The sequence below is a fragment of the Mixophyes fleayi genome, chromosome 3, assembly GCF_038048845.1.
Source record: "Mixophyes fleayi isolate aMixFle1 chromosome 3, aMixFle1.hap1, whole genome shotgun sequence".
NCBI lineage: Eukaryota > Metazoa > Chordata > Amphibia > Anura > Limnodynastidae > Mixophyes > Mixophyes fleayi.
The window spans coordinates 264,172,645-264,193,206 of record NC_134404.1 but is presented as its reverse complement, the minus strand read 5'-3'; the positions used below and the strand labels follow the sequence as shown (position 1 = coordinate 264,193,206).

Below are 20,562 nucleotides of genomic sequence, written 5' to 3'. Positions count from 1 at the left end.
GGCACATCTAGTAATCTCATGCAGAATCCTTCTTGTTGCAGCCAGGCAAATTGTTTTATTTAAGCCTCTGAACATACCATGTTTTCTTTGTTTCACTACATTGCTGAAAATAAGATCTTTCAGGAACCGAAGCCTTTAAAAATCCACTGTAAAAACTTGATTTTAATATTGTGTGTGTATTGTTTCCATTACCTACTTGTTAGATTATTATTATTATTATTATTATTAATAATAATATTATTATCCACATTTATTTAGCACCAGCATATTGCGGATCACTTTACAGATAATGATGATCACAGTCTCTGTCCCAGTGGACCTTACATTCTACCTCACAAGCTCACACACTAAGCTTAGTTTATGGGTGGTTGCCATCCTTCACACCTAACCACATTGAGTTTAGGGACCAGTTTAAACATGGGAATGAGAGCACAGTGGTAAGCACATTCCTTCTCCTACCAAAGAGGAAACAAACTGTTACATGAGCAACATTGTGACACAATTTATCCTTTTATCCTGATCTGACTTTTAGGGGTATATTTACTAAACTGCGGGTTTCAAAAAGTGGAGATGTTGCCTATAGGAATCAATCAATTCTAGCTGTCATTTTGTAGCGTGCACTAAATAAATGATAACTAGAATCTGATTGGTTGCTAAGGCAACATCTCCACTTTTTCAAACCCGCAGTTTAGTAAATCTAGCCCTTAGACTGTTTGAGGTGACAAAAGCATGAGGATATATAATGTTCAATATAGAGAACGGCATCTATCCAAACTGTGTTGCAAAGATGCTAGACAAATACGCAACTCTCCTGGGATGATGTGGGTCTGTGGTGGGGTCATGGGGTAGTCCATTTTCTGAAAGAAGAGCACACTACAGAAGCAAAAGTCACTAAACTTTTAATTGCATTTTTAAACTATAACAAGTGTAAAATTTAAATTGTCTCAATTACATTTTTTGTAGTTTATATCCAGATTTAACATATCTGGTTGTCTTAATTTTTGCATTTCATTAAAACTTCTCCTCTCCCACTTACAGTGTCAAGATCAAGTTTCTGCTCTCACAGTTCCATTCCCCCCATATTGCTTTCACCCAGCATAACAGATCCAATCCAGTCAGATTCAGACACTGAAACGCAGGGAAGACAGAGCTGGTGGGGTTTATTTACTAAACGGCGGGTTTGGAAAAGTGGAGATGTTGCCTATAGCAACCAATCAGATTCTAGCTGTCATTTTATAGAATGTACTAAAACATGATAACTAGAATCTGATTGGTTGCTATAGGCAACATCTCCACTTTTTCAAACTCGCAGTTTAGTAAAAATACCCTGGTGTGCATCATAGGAGGTGCTGACCCCAAGTATGAATCTGGTACACAGGGTCTCTTATGTTGAAGCAGACAATTGCATATAATATTTTTTTCAAAACACTCTGCCACTTCTTTCCCTCTTGGATATTTTTATCTCCTGCCCAGGGGAGCCATTAGCTTATCTTAAAGAGATTGTATCCCAATATGCTGTAAAACTGCTCCCCTTCAAGGTGTCATTGTTTCCACAGCTGTATTTTGAAAGATATCACCCTTCGCCAATAGATTTCTATAGACAGCAATTGCAAAGGTGATACATGCAAATTAAAAGATGGCCCTGAATCCCTTTACAAATCACCTGGAAGAGGGGCGAGATTGTAAATTACAATCAAAATTATTTTCAGAATGGCAAAGTTCAGTTACATTTTATTGTACACAACATCATGAAAAATCATGAAAATCCATGAATGGGAATGTGTGCGCTTTTCATACATGAAGATGCACACCTTCACAGATTTCTGTAAATAAACATATAACACAGCTTACTATGCCATGCATAAAGCATCACAACTACATTTTATGTACAGTAGCTATGGAGTTAGTGTATTTCATGTGTGTGTGGTTTCAATGATTGACCTGGCAACGCTAATGTGCAAACACATAAACACTTTAACACACAATAGTCAGCAAAGAAGATACATCTTTATGAATTGGGGTAGCTATTGAAGGGCTGTATGTACAAAGAACTATATATATATATATATATTGGGGGCAGCCCAGTGGCTTACAGCACTGGGATCATGAGTTTGATTCCCGACCATGGCCTTATCTGTGTGGAGTTTGTATGTTCTTCCTGTGTGTGCTCTGGTTTCCTCCCACACTCCAAAACCATATTAGTAGATTAATGGGCTGCTATCAAGTTGACCCTAGTCTGTCTGATGTGAGTGAGTTCTCTGTACAACACTGCAGAATTAGTGGCGCTATATAAATAAATGGTGCTTTTGCGTGCCCCATGTGCAAAAAAAAGTTTAAAACCAAAAAAGTGCTCAAGGGCGCAGCAAACTTCAGGCCCTCTTCAAAGGAGGATGGGTCCCTCTGTCCCTGACCGGATAAGCCAAAAGGCCCCTTAGGAAGGTAGGGACAGAGTGCTCGTCCTCAAAAAGCTAGGGGGGTCTTTTTATCCTGAGATCCATGAAACCTTCACATAGGGTCCAAAGTCCTCTGCCATTCCCTCCTGAAGGGAGGACGTGGGAGTTTCAGTCGCCAAGGGAGCATGTCCATAATCAGAGAGCCTCTGCCTTAGGCTAGGTACACAATGAAAAATTTTCCGATCGACCTGTTATCTCAAAGGATTGTATCTACGACTGAAGGTCCGGTCAGTCTGGCGATTCATGCATACACACTGACACGATTTACCTTCAGATCTGTGCTCATCATCTGGTCCTTCATCTTGTCCTCTCATCCGGAAATGACAGCACAGTATTCATTCATTTATTATTGTCACACTGATTAAAACGCCTTGTTATAGCTATCCACATGTCCTAACGAATTTCATTAGCTTCTGTTACTCTGAAATGAAACATTTTTTCTCGGAACGAACAAATGAATTATTCATTCTACAGCACTCTCTACATTTATTCACCGGGACATTCATCGCTAGCATAAGCTCAAAAGAACATGACTCTGTAAACTCTATGGAGATCATGAACATGAGCGCATACACACTACATGATTGGTCGGTGATTAGTCGCAAAATATTAAACGTACGACCAACCAAATGAAACAATGATCGGCAGTTTGGGACGACTTTAGATCATCATGTCACTATACACACTCACACGATATCTGACCAAACGGTCGGATGTCGGCTGATTTGGAGGTTTTTCGTGCAATCATCGGGCCAGTGTGTACCTAGCCTTACCCTCCTAGGACAGAACTACACGTGATCTGAGCTCAAAGGCAGAGAAAACATGCAATGAACTATTTGGTAGAGTATAGGTGAGATCTGTGGGCAAGATCAAGTGGGTTTGTAAGTGGAGGTGCAGATTATATGTGCCTACAATCCACCACCCAGACCAAAAATACTTTTTAATATATCTAAATAAAGGCTGTAGTGCTGCCAATAAATGCAGCTGAGAAGCCTCACATTGCATATTTTCCCATTGTACAACTAAACCAGGGCCTGGGAGAACAGACTCAAATCAGGATATGCAAAGTGTTGAGAAGAGAGATGGATGATGGTCCGTGTAGACATTAACGTGATATATTATAGGTAGGCAATAAAATAATGGTTAGCTTTTAACTTAGCTTGAGATAATCAAATATTATAGAAACTAATGTTATTTTTAGTCCCTGCTTTCTAATTTGTTCTATATGCAAATATGTTTCAAAGTTACAGAATTAGAAACCGAAGCAGAAAATAAATATGTATCATGATAATACTACAATGTTCTGCATTGAAAAATAACATAAAATCTATAATCTGCAACTTGATTTGTATATACTGAATATGTCCTGAGAACAGTCCACATTTTGAGCAGTAATGAATGGAACTACACAAACTGCTGATCCGTATAGAGAAACAGTAAATAGAGAACAAGGTGGAAGAATATAGTTGCAGAACACTTATGTCCACCATATAACTATAGTTTCAAACATTTTAAACTGATATTGAGAAACAGTTTACTATTTACTTAAAACTCCCATGCATTCACGAACATAGGGAGCTAAAAATAAACTGACCGCTTAAAAAAGGACATAAAAATAGGGGGCTACGATTCCAGGAGGTGAGAGGTCCGGCAGAACTGAGACATTTTATGCACAACAGAAGCCGCCCATTCTGCTTTATTGAGAACACTTCTGAGGGGTCCAGAGACGAGAACGTCATCGTGGGGCCCCTTCCCAAATTTTGCTATGGGGCCTGGCGATGAACTGTTTCGCCCCTGTCTCTTGCCATGATGATTATACAGTCCTAAATATTATAATGCTACTGTTTATTTCATATTAACCTATTGATAGTAAGATTATTTAGCAATTATTATTAATATTTCTGCCTGATGATGGAAATACACTTAATGCTACAAATGGGCAGCACGGTGGCTTAATCATAGTAGTTGGCACTTCTGCCTCACAGCGCTTGGGTCATGAGTTCAATTCCCGACCATGGCCTTATCTGTGTGGAGTTTGTATGTTCTCCCCATGTTTGTGTGGGTTTCCTCCGGGTGCTCCGGTTTCCTCCCACACTCCAAAAACATACTAGTAAGTTAATTGGCTGCTATTAATTTGACCCTAGTCTCTATGTGTGTGTGTGTGTATGTTAGGGAATTTAGACTGTAATCTCCAATGGGGCAGGGATTGATGTGAGTTCTCTCTACAGCGCTGCAGAATTAGTGGCGCTATATAAATAGATGATGATGAAGACGATGATCAAGCATTAAAGGGTTAACAGTGTTCCAGAGAGAAAAGCAGTTTGGGATATCCAGGCATACTGACATGATACAATTCATGATGGAAGCATTTGCCTGGATGGGCGTTTCCTGCTTTTTCACTGAGTTAACTGGGCTCAATTAATCTGTTTTTCCTCAACTAATTAGTCATTTGAGTCAAAAGGCAAGTTGAAAATAGTGATCCCAAACCATGTTCAATGTTTCTTTTGAAGAAATGGGTCATGTCTGGGACATCTCTGAATGAGGCCTGGTTTACAATTACAAAAAAAGAACATAAACTTGAAGGTTTAGAAAAATTAATCTAGAACTTAAAATCTACTATTGATTATTCTATTGTGGGTGGAATATCAGATGTTATACCTTATCCACAAAGTCTCCTTCCCTGGGATTTGGTGCTCATGAGGTTTAGTGGATCCTGCACATGTTTCACCCGCTCCCAATGCTGGTCTGATTCTTACTCTATCTACCTGGCAACAAGCAGTCTATTGACAACACACAATCTGTGTGGGAAAAAGACAGGAGCGAAACATTGTGGCAAACAATTATCCTATAAATCCAGCGTTTCAGTTACCTTATATATGCCTACTGAACCAGGTCCATGAAGCCACCATTGATTCTATGCCAGTCTTCTATACACTAGTCCTGCTAGCCTGATTGATACAGGGATCACTGTTGTCTATGACACTCCCCTTTGTGCTTACAAGTGCCTTCAAATGGTAAATGTACAAGGAAAGGAGCATCATCCATAACTGTCCCTGAATCCGCTGAGAAGACCGGTGTGCAACCATTGGGTGCTTACTCAGAAGTAAATACGAAACTGGACATACGGAACTGCAGTTAATGTTAACAATTTAAACTCCACCCAATACAACAATTAAAATTTTGGGTGGTGTTTTTCTTTAAGATTTTATAGCATACAGAATAAGAGAAATGGTAAGAAAATGGAACAAATCTATAGACCTGACTGTTCGATTTATGTGACTGTTTGCAGACAGATAGCAGAGGATAATTTAGATATGTTTCACATTTTGGTAACATGTGCTTACCCTGAATTTTTTACTAAACCTTTATTGCTAAATAAAATGGAAATAGCAAAATGAAGGCAAGATCTTTGTCATAATGGGTTCCATTCTGATCAGGAATCCCATCTGTGCATGGTTTGAATTAGTTACCTCCAGGTGCTCTGGTTTCCTCCCACAGTCCAAAAATACACTGATAAAATGTGCGCAGTGTGTATCATCATCATCACCATCATCAACCTTTATTTATATAGCGACAGCAAATTGCATAGTGCTTTACAATTGTGAACAAGTACAGTAATAAAATAATACTGGGAAAATACCTACAGACAGAGCGGTAAGAGGGCCCTGTTGGCAAGCTTACAATCTATGTATGATTGTGTGGATTTGTGTGGTAGAGAATTTAGACTGTAAGCTCTACTGGAACAGGGACTGATGTGAATGATTAAACATTCTATAAAGTGCTGTGTAGTATTTATGCTATATATATATATATATATATATATATATATATATATATATATATATATATATATATATCTAATATATAAATGCTTAGTGGCGTCTGTGTGGGGGAAAAAAAACAACAAGTTGCAGCGCCACCTGCTGGGCAGAGTTATACACTGACCTACTAAATTCTTAGTGTGTGTGGGGAAAAAAATTGAAAAAGGGCTGAAATTTGGTAGGGCTCAAACTCATTTTCGTGAGGTAATTTTACCTCATGAACACACATGTGTAGAGGCGTGCGTTAGTGTGTATGTGTGTAAAAAACTATTTTCTCAGAAAGGGCTCATCCAATTGACCTGAAATTTGGTATACTGACATTATTTGACAAAAAAATTAGAATAGTCAAGTCAGTTAACTTCCATCATCCCCCCTTCCCCCCATGGGAGGGGTAGTAAAGGCTAAATTTACGAGTTGAGGGGTCAAACTCATTTTCGTGAGGTAATTTTACCTCATGAACACACATTAAAAAGGCCGCTTGCGTCGGGAAGTAACGATCTTCCCCTGAGGAGGCCTGGGCTAGGCCCAAATGCATGACAAGAACCTTTTTAAGACCTTAAGTATCTTGATTTGACTAGAATGCATGAGTATCATGCACGGGTTAACTTGTATGTATATATATATATATATATATATATATATATATATATATAAAAAGAAATATTTAAAGGATAATAATTATAAAGCTCAATTATGCAAACAGTTCTCTACAGCATGCAAAAGAGTGCACTTGCAGTATTTAATTAGACACCAACCTTTCCCCTCCCCCTAACCTTATCTCCCTAATATTATTAGGAATGTAATCCGCACCTAGTGTATGCAATCACACCAAGATCAGTGGTCAAAGTGGCTGTTATACTTAGGTATGCCACACTGCCACTTCTCTTACTGTCTTTATTGTAAGACTGTCAAATTTCATTCACATACATTCCCATTACATTTTTCATACTGCCACTAATACATTTCCACTTCGATCACTGACCAAGATCATGATCATTTGTTTTAGATTTTGGTTTATTACATTTTTTAAAAGTCTGGCTTTTGGTTCTCAAATAAATGTTTGACTCACAAAATAATATGCAGAGCTATTACAAAAGGTTATACTAGACTATTGTGAAAAAACTCAACCCCCTCCTTCAGTCATGTGTTGTGTTCAACACTTTAAATACACTATAAATAAGTACATTGGTAATTATGATGTTTTGTTTAAGCCTTGTTATTCTAGTTTGAATCCATGCAATTTCTTTAGAAAACAACATTATTCACTATTATTTAGCTGCTATTTTGTGTTGATCCTAATTAAAATATCATTAGGCTTTGTATAAGAATTTTAAGGATAACAATATTGAATATGGGAGACTTTTGCAATTGTTGTGTTGTATTCATTGAGTGTGTGATTCGGTGGCATACATTTCGCACTATGATGAGATAAGAGGGTTAAATCTGACACATTGTTGTGTGGACATCAACTGAAGAGATTCATGTTTCACTCTGCCTTGAAGGCAGATTGTTTTCTGGATCATTAGTGCCCTTTACATGGCCCACATGTTGACACAGTCCAGTAGCTTCTCTTTCCACAACATGAGACAGAGCTAGAACAAGGTCAGTGACCTGTAAGATCAATGCTTGTGATATTAAAGGAACCAAACTAAGACTTGTTCAGTTTTACACTGCTGCCTCCCAGGAGCCAAGTGTGAAATGGAAAGACAAGAATAGGAGATGGAGGTAGAGATGTGAAAAACTGATAAAGAAAAGGAAGCTAAACGGAAACAGGTAATAATTAATTATCTTTCCACAGATATATTTTCTACATTTCTTCAAGTCCTGCTTTTAGATATTTTCTGCTAAAGTAAAGGTGACCTATTTTGGCTTCCCTGATCGATCTACTGGTTCATGTGTACTCATCCACACTACACTGAAATAAAGTCACTCATCTTGAATATTGAATGTTTAACTTTCACTGGATCTCATTTACAAAGTGCAGTGGATGTCCAACTCAAAACTCCTTGGTTTGTCTAGATGGTCCACATAACATAACCTATGGTCTCGGGATATGTCTCTGCCAACTACAAGTGCATCTAGGTGTGCGGACAGGCGTTATAGTCTTAAAAGGCGCACTATGTAAATGTGTAACCATCGAGTCCAAACTTCTCTTGCTTTAGACTACAGTAACCCTTTTATTAAATTTTTGTTTTACACATTTTTCTGAAATGCTGCTTACATTTATTTATAGTTTATGTTAATCATGATAGTGAGGAGATATTGGAAATCTTTATTACATGTGGCATATATTTTTGGGCTAAGAGCACATAGAAATATGTTTCTCCGTCTAAGTACAACTGGAAAGCTCAAAATGCATGTCATTAAAAGTATAGAACCTGATCTCTGCCAGTTCGGAGTTGGTGGAAAAATCCTTCTGCACAAATTGTCATGCACCCCTCAGCACAACAAGGAACTCCCCTTAGAATTCACTGCCCCACCCTTTATCGAATTTCAATAATCTTGCTGTGTAATATAAAATCTTGATTTTGCACTGCTCAACAAATTTGGTGCAACAGTGCACTAATGTACCTACTTTATAGTTTGCAAGGAATGCCCTAACTTGACCTAACTCCTAGCAGCCGGGGCAAACATCTGCTCCACTGAAAATGCTGCCATTTTCTTCTGTGATCCCAAGATGAGGGTGAGAAGTTTGAACCGATTTCTGAAGGGGAAAGGGGAACACCATTTGTATAACCAAATAGTACAATTGGGTTTTCCAAGCAACCTCACCATACTAACCACGCCACCATATAATAAAATTATAGGTGTGAGTGAGGCATGAACCACACCATCAACTTGTCTAATGATACAGTAGATGTTCGATTGCGGTTTATGTAAGCAAATCTTACTTCTTCTGTATGTTGTGTGTTTATGCATTACTTTATGAAACAATATAATAATAAGTCTTTTCACACTAGAATGTGGGACCTCATTCTTATGTCTGTCCAAATGGCACATTGGGCAAGTGTAAAATATATGTCTTGTATTGGGAAAAAGTACAGACTACAAATGTATAATCTACCATTAGATACCTACTAAACGATTATGAGTTTGGCACACATAATTTTTTTCATGGTATAATACAGATATTTTAAAGTATAGTTACAGGCTATATTAAACCCCAAACACTTCAATTTACACCTGACCACTAGTTACAGGCAGACTTTGACAACTTGCAGGAGCGAGTCAGTGTTGTACGATCAAGCCTGAACTAGAATGCCAGCAGGATCAGACAGCAGGGGCTATAATCTCAGGAGAAGAAGAGCAGGGCAATGACTCTAATAATGAAGTCATTATTGTTTCAAGATTCATCTTCCATCAGACTGATGCATTACACTTTTTCATCTAAAAAGGTTTAAAAGGTTTAGTCTCTAACTATATTGCTATAGGAAAGAAACACATTGTACTTACTGCCAATAAAGCTGAAAGCAGATAACCATATGTAACAAGGAAAGTCTTGCTGTACACATGACCATACCAGTCATTCCTCTACTTCTAAAGATAATTACATTTTAATCACTAGAGGTAAAACTGTCAATAAAGGTAATTTGATAGGGAGCATCTGGAAGAGCTCATTAATTCTCAATATTGGATTCAGTTGGAAGAAATATTGTATCCAGTGATATCACTTCATTGATTGTCTTGGCTGCTGCTAATTTGATAAGAATAAAACAAAAACATGTCATCTCTGAGAACAGACATGTGGGAGATTGCTGAAAACTTCTCAAATTGGTTCCAAGGTTGGCTGAATATGTACATTCGTGGCTGCACTTATATGACCTGCAGTGTACTGAATTGATATAGTTATAGCTATGGACCTATAGCTATGTATAGCTATGGACCTATAATATGGGAGACTGGTAATTTAGGATTATTGCTACCTACATTTTGTTAATAAAATTGAAAAATATTAATTCATATATACAGTGGTCAAAGTGGAAATGTAGAAGTGGCAGTATGAAAAATGTAATGGGAATGTAAGTGAATGGAGTTTTAAGGTGTTAAAATAAAGGCAGTAGGAGAAGTGTTGGTATGGTATACACCCCCACACTGACCACAGTGTGTGTCAAACTGGACAGTAAATAATGTTCCCCTACCTGCAGCAGAATATGGGGCACAACCAGGGCTGAATTAATCTGAGGTCTAACTGGGCTACAGCCCAGGAGCCTCGGGCATCCAGGGGGCTCTTCTAAGTGCTCAGCTGCATTTTTGATCGGTGTAGGGGCGGTGGCGCCCCCAACCCGATCAATGCTGCTGAGCCTGTCACTGCAGTCCTTCCACGGCGCTCAGTATTCTCCTTACTGAGGAGATCTCGTCAGAGTAAGTCTCAATCTCACGAGATCTCCTTAGTACGGAGCATACAGCACGCCGCGGAAGGACTTCAGTGATAGGAGACAGAAAGAGGTAAGTGTTTGGGAGGGTCTCACAGGAGGGGGGAGTGGTAGCTCACAGGGGGGACGGAAATGGAGGCCCCCTTAGCCCAGGGCACCTCCATTCCCTTAATCCAGCCCTGGGCACAACAAAACAAGCAAAGTAAAACCTAAATGATGTTACATATAAATAGAAAGAGAATTCTTTTGGGCCTGTAGTCAATAAGAAATGTCTTCAATTAATTTACATATCAGGATTTTACAAATTCAATTTTTGCAAAAATCATTTTCAATTTTATAATTGGGAAAAATCTATTAGTTAAAATTCACTCACCTACTAAGTATGACATGACAAAATTATAACCCAGAATTTTAACTTTTCTGCATTTTTGAGAGTGCCCTGGCCCAGCACATGCAGAGTGAAGCCCCAAACAGGGTTTCCTGCAAATGCGCCGGCCCCTGGGCATGCTCAGATGAGCCTATGGAGATGTGGCTTGGAATAAGCGGGCCCTCCTTCAAATTTTCTATGCGCACAGTCATGTAATGTTTCATCCCATACTGCAGCTGTGGTTTTGAAAGAATGCTCGAACAAGAGGTTACTCCTAAAGGAGGCCAAGTCGCAGATGTACAGGACATGAAGATGATAACCCTTCCACCCATGGTAATTCTGCTGCTCCGGCATTGTGAGCACTTGGAGCCCAGATGTTACTGAAAGTGAAGACCCAACTTGTCAGCTTTATATTGCTGGACTCCTGGATTGTAAAGAGATGGAGTCTGACTGTTACTGATGGTGTCACACATAGGGGAACCATGGCAGTTTTGGGGCTTCTCCACTGATAGAAAAAGTGGGAGAGGAAGAGAACAGAACACCACCTCAATAGCACTGTTCCTTCATAGACAAGCATTGTCTGCACCCAGCTGCAACAGTGATGTGATAAAAAAAAAAAATACATTCATTATTGTTCCCATCCCTCTCCTGTACAAGACCTGGACGCTGAAATGTTACATTTATTCAGCAACTATTCTAGGATTAGACTGTTCTGAGCAGAGTAATGCATTTAGAACTATTTAACACAACTGTAACATATAGCGTAAAATAGTATTACAATGTTTCCACTTGCATTTCATTCAATTTATTTTCAAGGTTAGCATTACCGACTAAAGATCCTATAATCCAAGCCAAACTAGAAATGCTGTAGGCAGATAAGCAAGATAGTTATTTTTCTAATTTCTGAGTGCAGTATGATGGATATTGTCTGTGTGCCTCCTGTTTTTTAGAATTTGTAAGGTTAATGTACAGATATGGCAAAATTAACTCCATTTGTGTTCTGCCTCCCACAGCTTAACAAATGGCACTTTGTTATCTATGTGCCTGTTGAATGTAACAAATATAGGGAAAGTCCACCTGTTTTGTGTGCATTTGTGTTGAGGAAAGGAGGTTAGAAAACCCCTTTACACCCCACACACATAGCAGATCTATTTTTTCCCATCCTCTGGGAACGTAGCATGAATTTCAACCTCTAGCAATCCTTGAACTTTATCATTTCTGCTGATTCTCAAGTCCATCCATACTGTTTCTAGTGGGAAACGGCAGTTGTTCTATAAGTCAACCATTATAATTTCCTTTCTGGGTGCATAACTCAAGATCGTTTTTTATCACCTTCTGTGATATGGGCAACAATTGGGATATAATTCCAGTATATCTGTTTTTAAAAATAGCTGGGGTAATTAGGTTATTGCAGTTAACATTAGTGTGTATATTAAAGAAAATATGTACGATAGCAGGTAACATTATATGTGAAGTAATTACTTAACACAGATGGATTGTGACATTACTATAGGTATATAGTACTGTTTAGGAACATTGCTAAATCCTGTGTGTGTACTAACATTTCACAATATTTATGGGGTTAAGTTAGGTATACAAAAACTGCAAAATGCTATCTGGAGCTTGACTTTTAACTCCAATCTTTAAGGAAAAGGGTTAGATCTTTGGTGTTTGGTTATCACCATAGTATTAGAGCAGCAATGCCCTGAAGAAAGCAGCAATGCCCTGACCTAACCATGGCCTTGAGTTTGTATGTTCTCCCCGTGTTTGCGTGGGTTTCCTCCGGGTGCTCCGGTTTCCTCCCACACTCCAAAAACATACTAGTAAGTTAATTGGCTGCGATTAAATTGACCTTAGTCTCTCTCGGTCTGTGTGTGTGTATGTTAGGGAATTTATACTGTAAGTTCCATTGGGACAGGGACTGATGTGAGCGAGTTCTCTGTACAGCGCTGCGGAATCAGTAGCGCTATACAAAATAGCTGATATTAATAATAATGATAAAGATGATGACCATCAATGTTTTTTTTTCATATGCATGAAATTTAGTTGAAGTTGTTTTCCTCAATTTGTCTGTCTTTTTCCCAGATCTCTCAGCTGATGACTGAGACTGGCCGCGAGGGTCTCACAGAGGCAGCGTTAAACCGCTACAACACTGATAAACCTTCCCTATATAGCTTCCCTGCGTCACACACAACCTATGTTGCAAGTGAAACATCTACCGGAACTTCAGTGGCTGCTTCTTTTTTTGCCAGGTAAGATCTATTATTAATAATATTATTGTTTTATGTGTAAACTACAGTAGCCCTTGACCTGCACCCATAAATAAAAGGCTTTCCCCTGTAAGGCTTTCCCCTAGAGTGTTGCCAACACACCAAAAGTGGGCACAGTACCCGTCTTCTGTATAATATATCAGCTGTTGGTAGGAAAAACAGAATACATTAGAATCATGTCATATATATACACCTCCCTGTATACATATGTTACTGTACCAAAGAAATTGTCTTCAGTCAAGGACCTCCACCATCTTTCCCTATTGACATAAAACAGAGTTTCTCAACTGCACCCCTCAAGTATCCCCAACAGGTCATGTTTCTAGGCTTTCCTTAATCTTGCACAGGAGAGTTTATCTGTTTGACTGGGTCAGTAATTATCCACCTCTTTCCACAGAGAAAAGCCCTAAAAATATAATCTGTTGGAGGTATTCGAGGCATGGAGTTGAGAAACACTGATATAAAGGCAGTAATGCTATTTGTTTATGTTATACGGTGATATCTGTAAAACAGAGAATCGTGTTTTCTTTTTACAATAAGAAGTGTAACAATTCACTGCATCTTATAATAAAAATAAGTATCTTAGTCTTTTTAGTAGTGCAATTCTTTACAATTGAACTTAGTAGTTTTAGCCATGAACTTGTTCTGTGGAATGTCATATATTTCTGCAATGTTCAATTCAGTTCCTAAGTGTTTCTTATAATAATCTAGTGTGATATTAAATCTAATGCAGAATAGAGCCAGGGACTGTGGTAATTGTGTTATGACTCTGTCCCAGAGGGTTCCAAGCTGCAGCCCCAATATATAACCACCAGACAGGTCAAATCCCTGCAAACTGTTCCTGCATCATTTCTACCCCTCCTTTGGCCTTTTTGCTACCACTGAAGCATTATGGTATAACTGCCTATAGGCAAGCTCAGGCTCCAGCAACTTGACTGCTCAATTAATGATGCTACAAATGCTTTCCCTTCTGTGAACTCATTGATGGCATTTTGGTGGAAAGATGTGAGTAAATGTATACTGAAATTAACTGTAGTGTGTATTGAGATCTGCATTGTTTGAATTGTACACTGGGTTCTGCTTTGAGGAATGAAGTCTGTATTATGCTCTGTGGTCTGCAATAGGGAATAAGGTCACAATGGGGATTCTGATCTGACTTGTACAATGGGGTCTGAAATGAGGATTTGGGCCTGCATTGTACACTAGGATCTGCAATCAGGACTGGCGTTTGCATTGTAGACTAGGATCTGCAATCAGGACTGGCGTTTGCATTGTATACTGAAATCTGAAATCAGGACTGGAGTTTGCATTATACACTAGGATCTGTAGTCAGTACTGGTGTTTGCATTGTACACTAGGATCTGCAATCAGGACTGGTGTTTGCATTGTACACTAGGATCTGCAGTCAGGACTGGCGCTTGCATAGTACACTAGGATCTGCAATCAGGACTGGCGTTTGCATTGTACACTAGGATCTGCAATCAGGACTGGTGTTTGCATTGTACACTAGGATCTGCAATCAGGAAATCAGGACTGTACACTGAGAACTGAAAAGAGGACAGGACTCTGCATTGTATACTGGGGTTTGCACCGAGAGCTGAAGTCTTCATTGTACACTGGGGTCTTGCCTTAAAACCTGGACCCTGGTAGTTCAAAAGGCAATGGGAAGCTGCATTTTATACTGGGCAATGGGAAGCTGTGATTTACTGTATATTGAAGGATAGCATGAGGCCGTTTAACACCCCCTCTGTACCTCTTGTTTTTATTATTTTGCAATAAAGCTTGTGAATTTTAACATATTCCTCACCTTGAACCATTCCTATTCAGTGTATTAGCTACTTAGTGTCATTGAAATATTGATACAATAATGGCTGCATTATACTTTGGTCATTAGGACTTTATAATATGCTTTTGGGCATTAGTAGGAGTGAGGACAAATTAGAAGGGTTGGTGCCGACGAGAAGGACCCTGGCTCAGTGTTTGCCCCTTTAGTTAAGCCATTAATCTAATGTATATTTTTATTATTTGTTTATTTGTTGCAATTTCAAAATTGAATGGACTGACCTGTCAGTCAGCCTCCGAACTCTAGAAAGATCTCTTTATCAGACAGCCTTTCCTGTGGTTTATAGTATTTGAGAAAAGGGGCTGCTATTTATTTAAAACATCCTATCACCCTTTGTTCTGCTGTATTCAGTTATCTTTGAGCACAGTTGTTATTGTGATAGTCATTCTCAGCCAGCATTTAGTTTCCCCACTGTAGCTATTACTATAAGTATATGCCACACTATTTTCCTTTGTCCTTATTTGAATGATTATTATTTAGACTAAATGTTAAAATTGCAGTAATCTTTCCTAAACCGTTGCCAAGGAAATGGACAGTGACGAGCATGTTTAAGATGCAGAAATGGTTCTAGCTGAAATGTAAGACTGCCGTGGGATTTTACTTAGTAACGTTTGATAGACTGCAGAGACAAATAGAAAAGTATCAAATTCTAAAAAGAAAATAATTTTTCAGTCAGGTGGGATGTGAACAAGTGAATTTAGCAATGGAAAAGTTATATTTAAGCACATGTTGATTTACGAATCAGCAACATTTTTTTTTCATCGTAATTCTGAGAAGAACATTTATTAAACCATCATAGAACAAGGTTAAGCAGAGAGATAAAGATTCAAGACAGAGAAGAGAAGTCATGGAAGGACAAAACTGTTCTTCACTGTCTGCACTAATGCCAGTGAATTAAACAGCTCCAGACTCAGGATACTGTAATTCCTTACTGACAACTTCTAGCATATCCTGGACTCTTGGGATTTAAGATTTGCAAGCTTGTAATTTAACAAAAAGCTCACTCCCTTACTTCTCATAGAGGAGGCTGTGGGTCCTCATGGTCACTCTCTGACCTTGAAATTCCAGATGTGATTGAGCACCTCAGCTGCTTTGAGTTAGGAAACCTGCATGGAGAAAATGTTGTGTTCGGCATTTTAAAACAGCTGTCAATCCATGTATCAATATTCTGTTTTATCCACTTTCATTTTCCAGATGGTCCGCATACATATATATAATGTATATACTAGTATAACTATATTGTTTAAGGTGTGAATCATTTCAACCGACCTTGAGTGTTTTTAGATTGTCTTCACTGGTAGTGGATTACAGTAAACAAATAGACATAAATTATTCTCATGAAAAGCATAGGATTGGTTTCACCAACCTCGACCCCCAAACCACATCCCCTTAGGAAGTCAAAATTAGCCACAGCAGTATATTGAGAAAATAATCAACAACAAAATGTAATAACATGTAACACGTGCACTAGGTAAACTCCAAGAAACCGGACACTAGTCCAGGTGGTATCATACAACCCAGTCAATGAAGCGGGTTTATTAACTTTGAATACATGACCCTAGAATATGACCAGAAATTACCATAACCCTGTACCATATAGATATGTCAATAATCATAGATGGACTAAAACAGATTGCTTCTAATTCTATTAACTACATGCCGTGGCAACTCACAGCCACCAATCAGCATGTGCAACTTTGCACCTAAGTAGTTCCACTCTTTAATTAGGCTGATATCCTTTCTAAAGCGTAACCTCTTCAGTTCTACATGGCGCTGTCTAGCTGTAGCTCCATGTTCCCATTCTATATTGCAAAATACAGGATAAGAAAGACTTTTGGTAGGTGTTGGCAGCAATGTACAACATAATTTATCTAAACATCACTAATATTTTTAATGTCCCTCACTAATATTTGTAAAATCCCTAATTCTAGTTGTATAGTGCCTGATGCATGTTGTCCTCTTGGAAGATCTTGTACTCTTGTTTCTGCATCCTTCCGCATCCTGCATAAATGTACAGATAATGAAGTAGTCATAATGATTGGCCACTGTCAATAAAATTACTGATGTCAGGATAATGAGTTGCATTTTAATTGTCAATGAGAAATAAATAAGAAATAATTTAAAAAATATGACAACATCTGACAGCACTAAATTTCACATATTATTTACCAAAGTAATGACTATGGCCTGAATAAAGTTATGAACCCCCTATTTTAAGTCCTTCTCTTCTAGATGTTACTTTATTTTTCTCATACACATTAGAATTAAATAACTATTGTGTCGGTACATTTTTTGTAAAATATCAGTTAAGAATGATTTCAATGACTGGCAACCCTGGTAATTATTGCATGTTGAAAATTCAGGACCTATGCACATGGATTATACTGTATAGTTTGTGTCACAGCACATTGAAGCCTGGGATAGCAGAACTATACATTGCAATGATATGGTGGGAATGTCAGTCTCATTAGAGTTCCAGATAACTTCAGTCAGTGATTTCCTAGTTAAGTAGTTTTTTAATTGATTAATTTCCACATTAAGCAGAATAGAACTAAATTAACTACAATTTTGATAACTTGGCATCACTGATCATCTTACAGGAGGATGCCCGAATTTTTTCTGGATTTTTTCTGGTATTATTTCTTTTGTTGTTTGTATAATAAATATTCATTGTATCTTCTGTGGTTTCTGCAATGAACTAAGCTTTAATGAGTGAACAGAATACAGTAAAGCACTGTGAGAGCATGGAAGGGTTAGTACAAAGGTAAATGTACCTCATAATATAATATAAGTAGATTTCTGTGGGAAATAATAATTGCAGGCCATTCGGTATACTTAGTGTAGAGAGACCTCTACACACATGTAAGCTCCCCTCCCTCCTGGCATGCCTCTGCTGACTATTAAATGCCCAACAGATGTTTAAAATCTAAAATCAATGTAAAATACTTTGTATTTATGGTACCCAGAGGGTTCTGTCGAATCTGCCAACACTGCAAACTGACTGACCCTGTGGGATGTTTGATCACATACAAAGTTGGTGGGCTTTCATCTGGACCAGGTACCCAAAGAAAGGGATATCCATAGGACACCCCTCAGTATACTGTGCATAATCCATGGAAACATAAGTACAACATGGAAGTGACCTAAATGAAAATGTAGTTTTGCTGGCAGTTACGTAGCAAATAACTAGCAATTGGAGGATGACTGAGCACAAGCATGGTGCAATAACTACTCCCTGCCCACTCGAGACACTAACCTGGGTTTTGCTGTTGGATTTGTCCCAACTCTATCTCCAAGTGATAGTGTGAATGGTCCTGAGTAATACAATCATGCAAAATATATTGTAACAGCACTGAATTTTATTATATATCCTCATAGGACATATAAGTCCTGCTTCTCATTAGCAGCATGATGTGAATACTCTAGATCAGGCTTACTGATGAAAGACTGAAACCTACCCTCAGCTGCAGGATGATTTAGTTGGCGATGTAGTCTCGCTGTAGAGTACAGGTGCGGTACAGTAACACAACAATAATATTCACAGCGTGCAATGATGAAATCACTGACATATTGCTGTGGCTGTATTCCAGATAACCACTAAGTTCCACCTATACTAGCAGGAAATAAAGACAATAAACAAGTAGAAAAGAGGATAAAAAGGTAAAAAAAAAACAAGATAGAAAAAGGTAGTTGCTATGTAGCCATAATTATACTTGTAAGTGACATGATTTTTTTTTTATTAGAAGTGTATTGGTTTTAAAATTACATTACAAGGTTTTTAAATATGCCAAATAAGTTGCAATAATTAAATACGTAAATTTGTGAAAATCTCCACCCATTTTTGCAGCCTGCAAATTGGGATTTCCTGACAAATCGGGATAGTTGTGACGCGGCCACATCGCGTGTCATGTGATGTGGCTGCCTGTGCGCTGACGGGGGGCCGATGCCCCCTTGCCCCCCGGCCCAGCACGCCCCTGGTTTTCCAGTGTTGATGAATACCATATGTGCATTAAAAAGTCCTAGGTATAACCAACTATAAGTCAGTCAAGCTTGGCAAACATACCCTACATCATTAAGTAGTGGAAGACAGAATGTCTCATATGAAAAGCATTTTGAAATACTTTATCTAGATCAGTAGTGTTAGTAGTATTGAGAATGGTGAATAAATGAGTGCACAGTATGCCTCTATAAGATCGTGTAATAATAACTAGAAATGAAGAACAAGTTGCTCAGGATATGAAAGGAAAATGCAGATGGTTACTAGTTATATTAATACAGTTTTTCATGTGACATCCATATTAATAATAGAAGGGGATATACAGTTGGGACATATACACAAATATCCCAAAACACCTCATGCATTTAACACAAAGTCTGGAGTAGTGAATATGCCTGAGGGTCTGTTTTCATTTAAAATGTTGTCCATGGCAGTTTATACTGTATGTAATGTGATTGATGTCATTTTTCCATTAACATCTTTCTCCAATAGGGTGGATTTGAACACATAATGAGAGATGAAAAGGAAATGTCATGAAATTTGGTGCTATAGGATTTTTACTAGTGCAGTGCATGCACATATGGAGCTGTCTACATGTTATTTCCTATGCACAATGATTCTTTGTATAAAGGGACTTGCAAACTGACATTTGTTCCCAATTTAGTTAATGCTCCATATTTGAAAACATGCTGCCATAAGACATCAATCTGTGGGTTTGAAAAAGTGGAGATGTTACCTATAGCAACCAATCAGATTCTAGTTATCATAAATGATGACTAGAATCTGATTGGTTGCTATAGGCAACATCTCCACTTTTTCAAACCCACAGTTTAGTAAATATGCCTCTAGTTTGCCAACTACAGAACTGCCATTTTTTGTTTCTGTTTGTGTGCTGTAAAAACAAATGATTAAATTAGTGTGCAAGAGTGAATAATATATGGACATGCGTGGTATAGTGAAAAATTATATACTTGTTATATTATGTATGCTGTGAAAAGGTTATGCATTATGGTATGATGGCATGGAAAAATTGCCCACTTAAAACAGTGTATATATAAGTGTGGCTTGTCCGAGTGGACTCGAGGTCCCATGAGACTAGCACCACGTTGTACCAGTTTTCTCAAATAAACTTATACTACTTGTATACAATATGGCAAAGAAACATAAATATTATCCTGTGTGTTATAACAAATATGTAAATAATGTGCAATTTGAAGTTCATATACAACCCAATGTCCAGCACATACATATCCAACCACATAATCCCATAAGACTATCATATAGCCTCATATATCACCATATAGCTTTGTGTGCCCCTACATAGCCTTGTATGCTTCCATATAGCCTTGTGTGAGGGGGCTAGTGACACTAGGAAGAGGGAAGAAGATTACATCAATTGTGGACATGTTGAGCTTTAAGTAGCGTTGTGACATCCAAG

The 20,562-nt window shown here is 38.2% G+C and overlaps 1 protein-coding gene across 1 annotated transcript in view; it reads left to right on the top strand.

Annotated features, from left to right (window-relative positions):
* KIF26B (kinesin family member 26B) overlaps window positions 1-20,562 on the top strand; it is a 328,166-nt gene that overhangs the window by 139,786 nt on the left and 167,818 nt on the right. Inside the window, exon 4 of the mRNA XM_075203552.1 lies at window positions 13,100-13,266. Within this exon, the coding sequence (XP_075059653.1) occupies window positions 13,100-13,266 (167 nt within the window). The remainder of the gene's footprint in view (window positions 1-13,099; window positions 13,267-20,562) is intronic.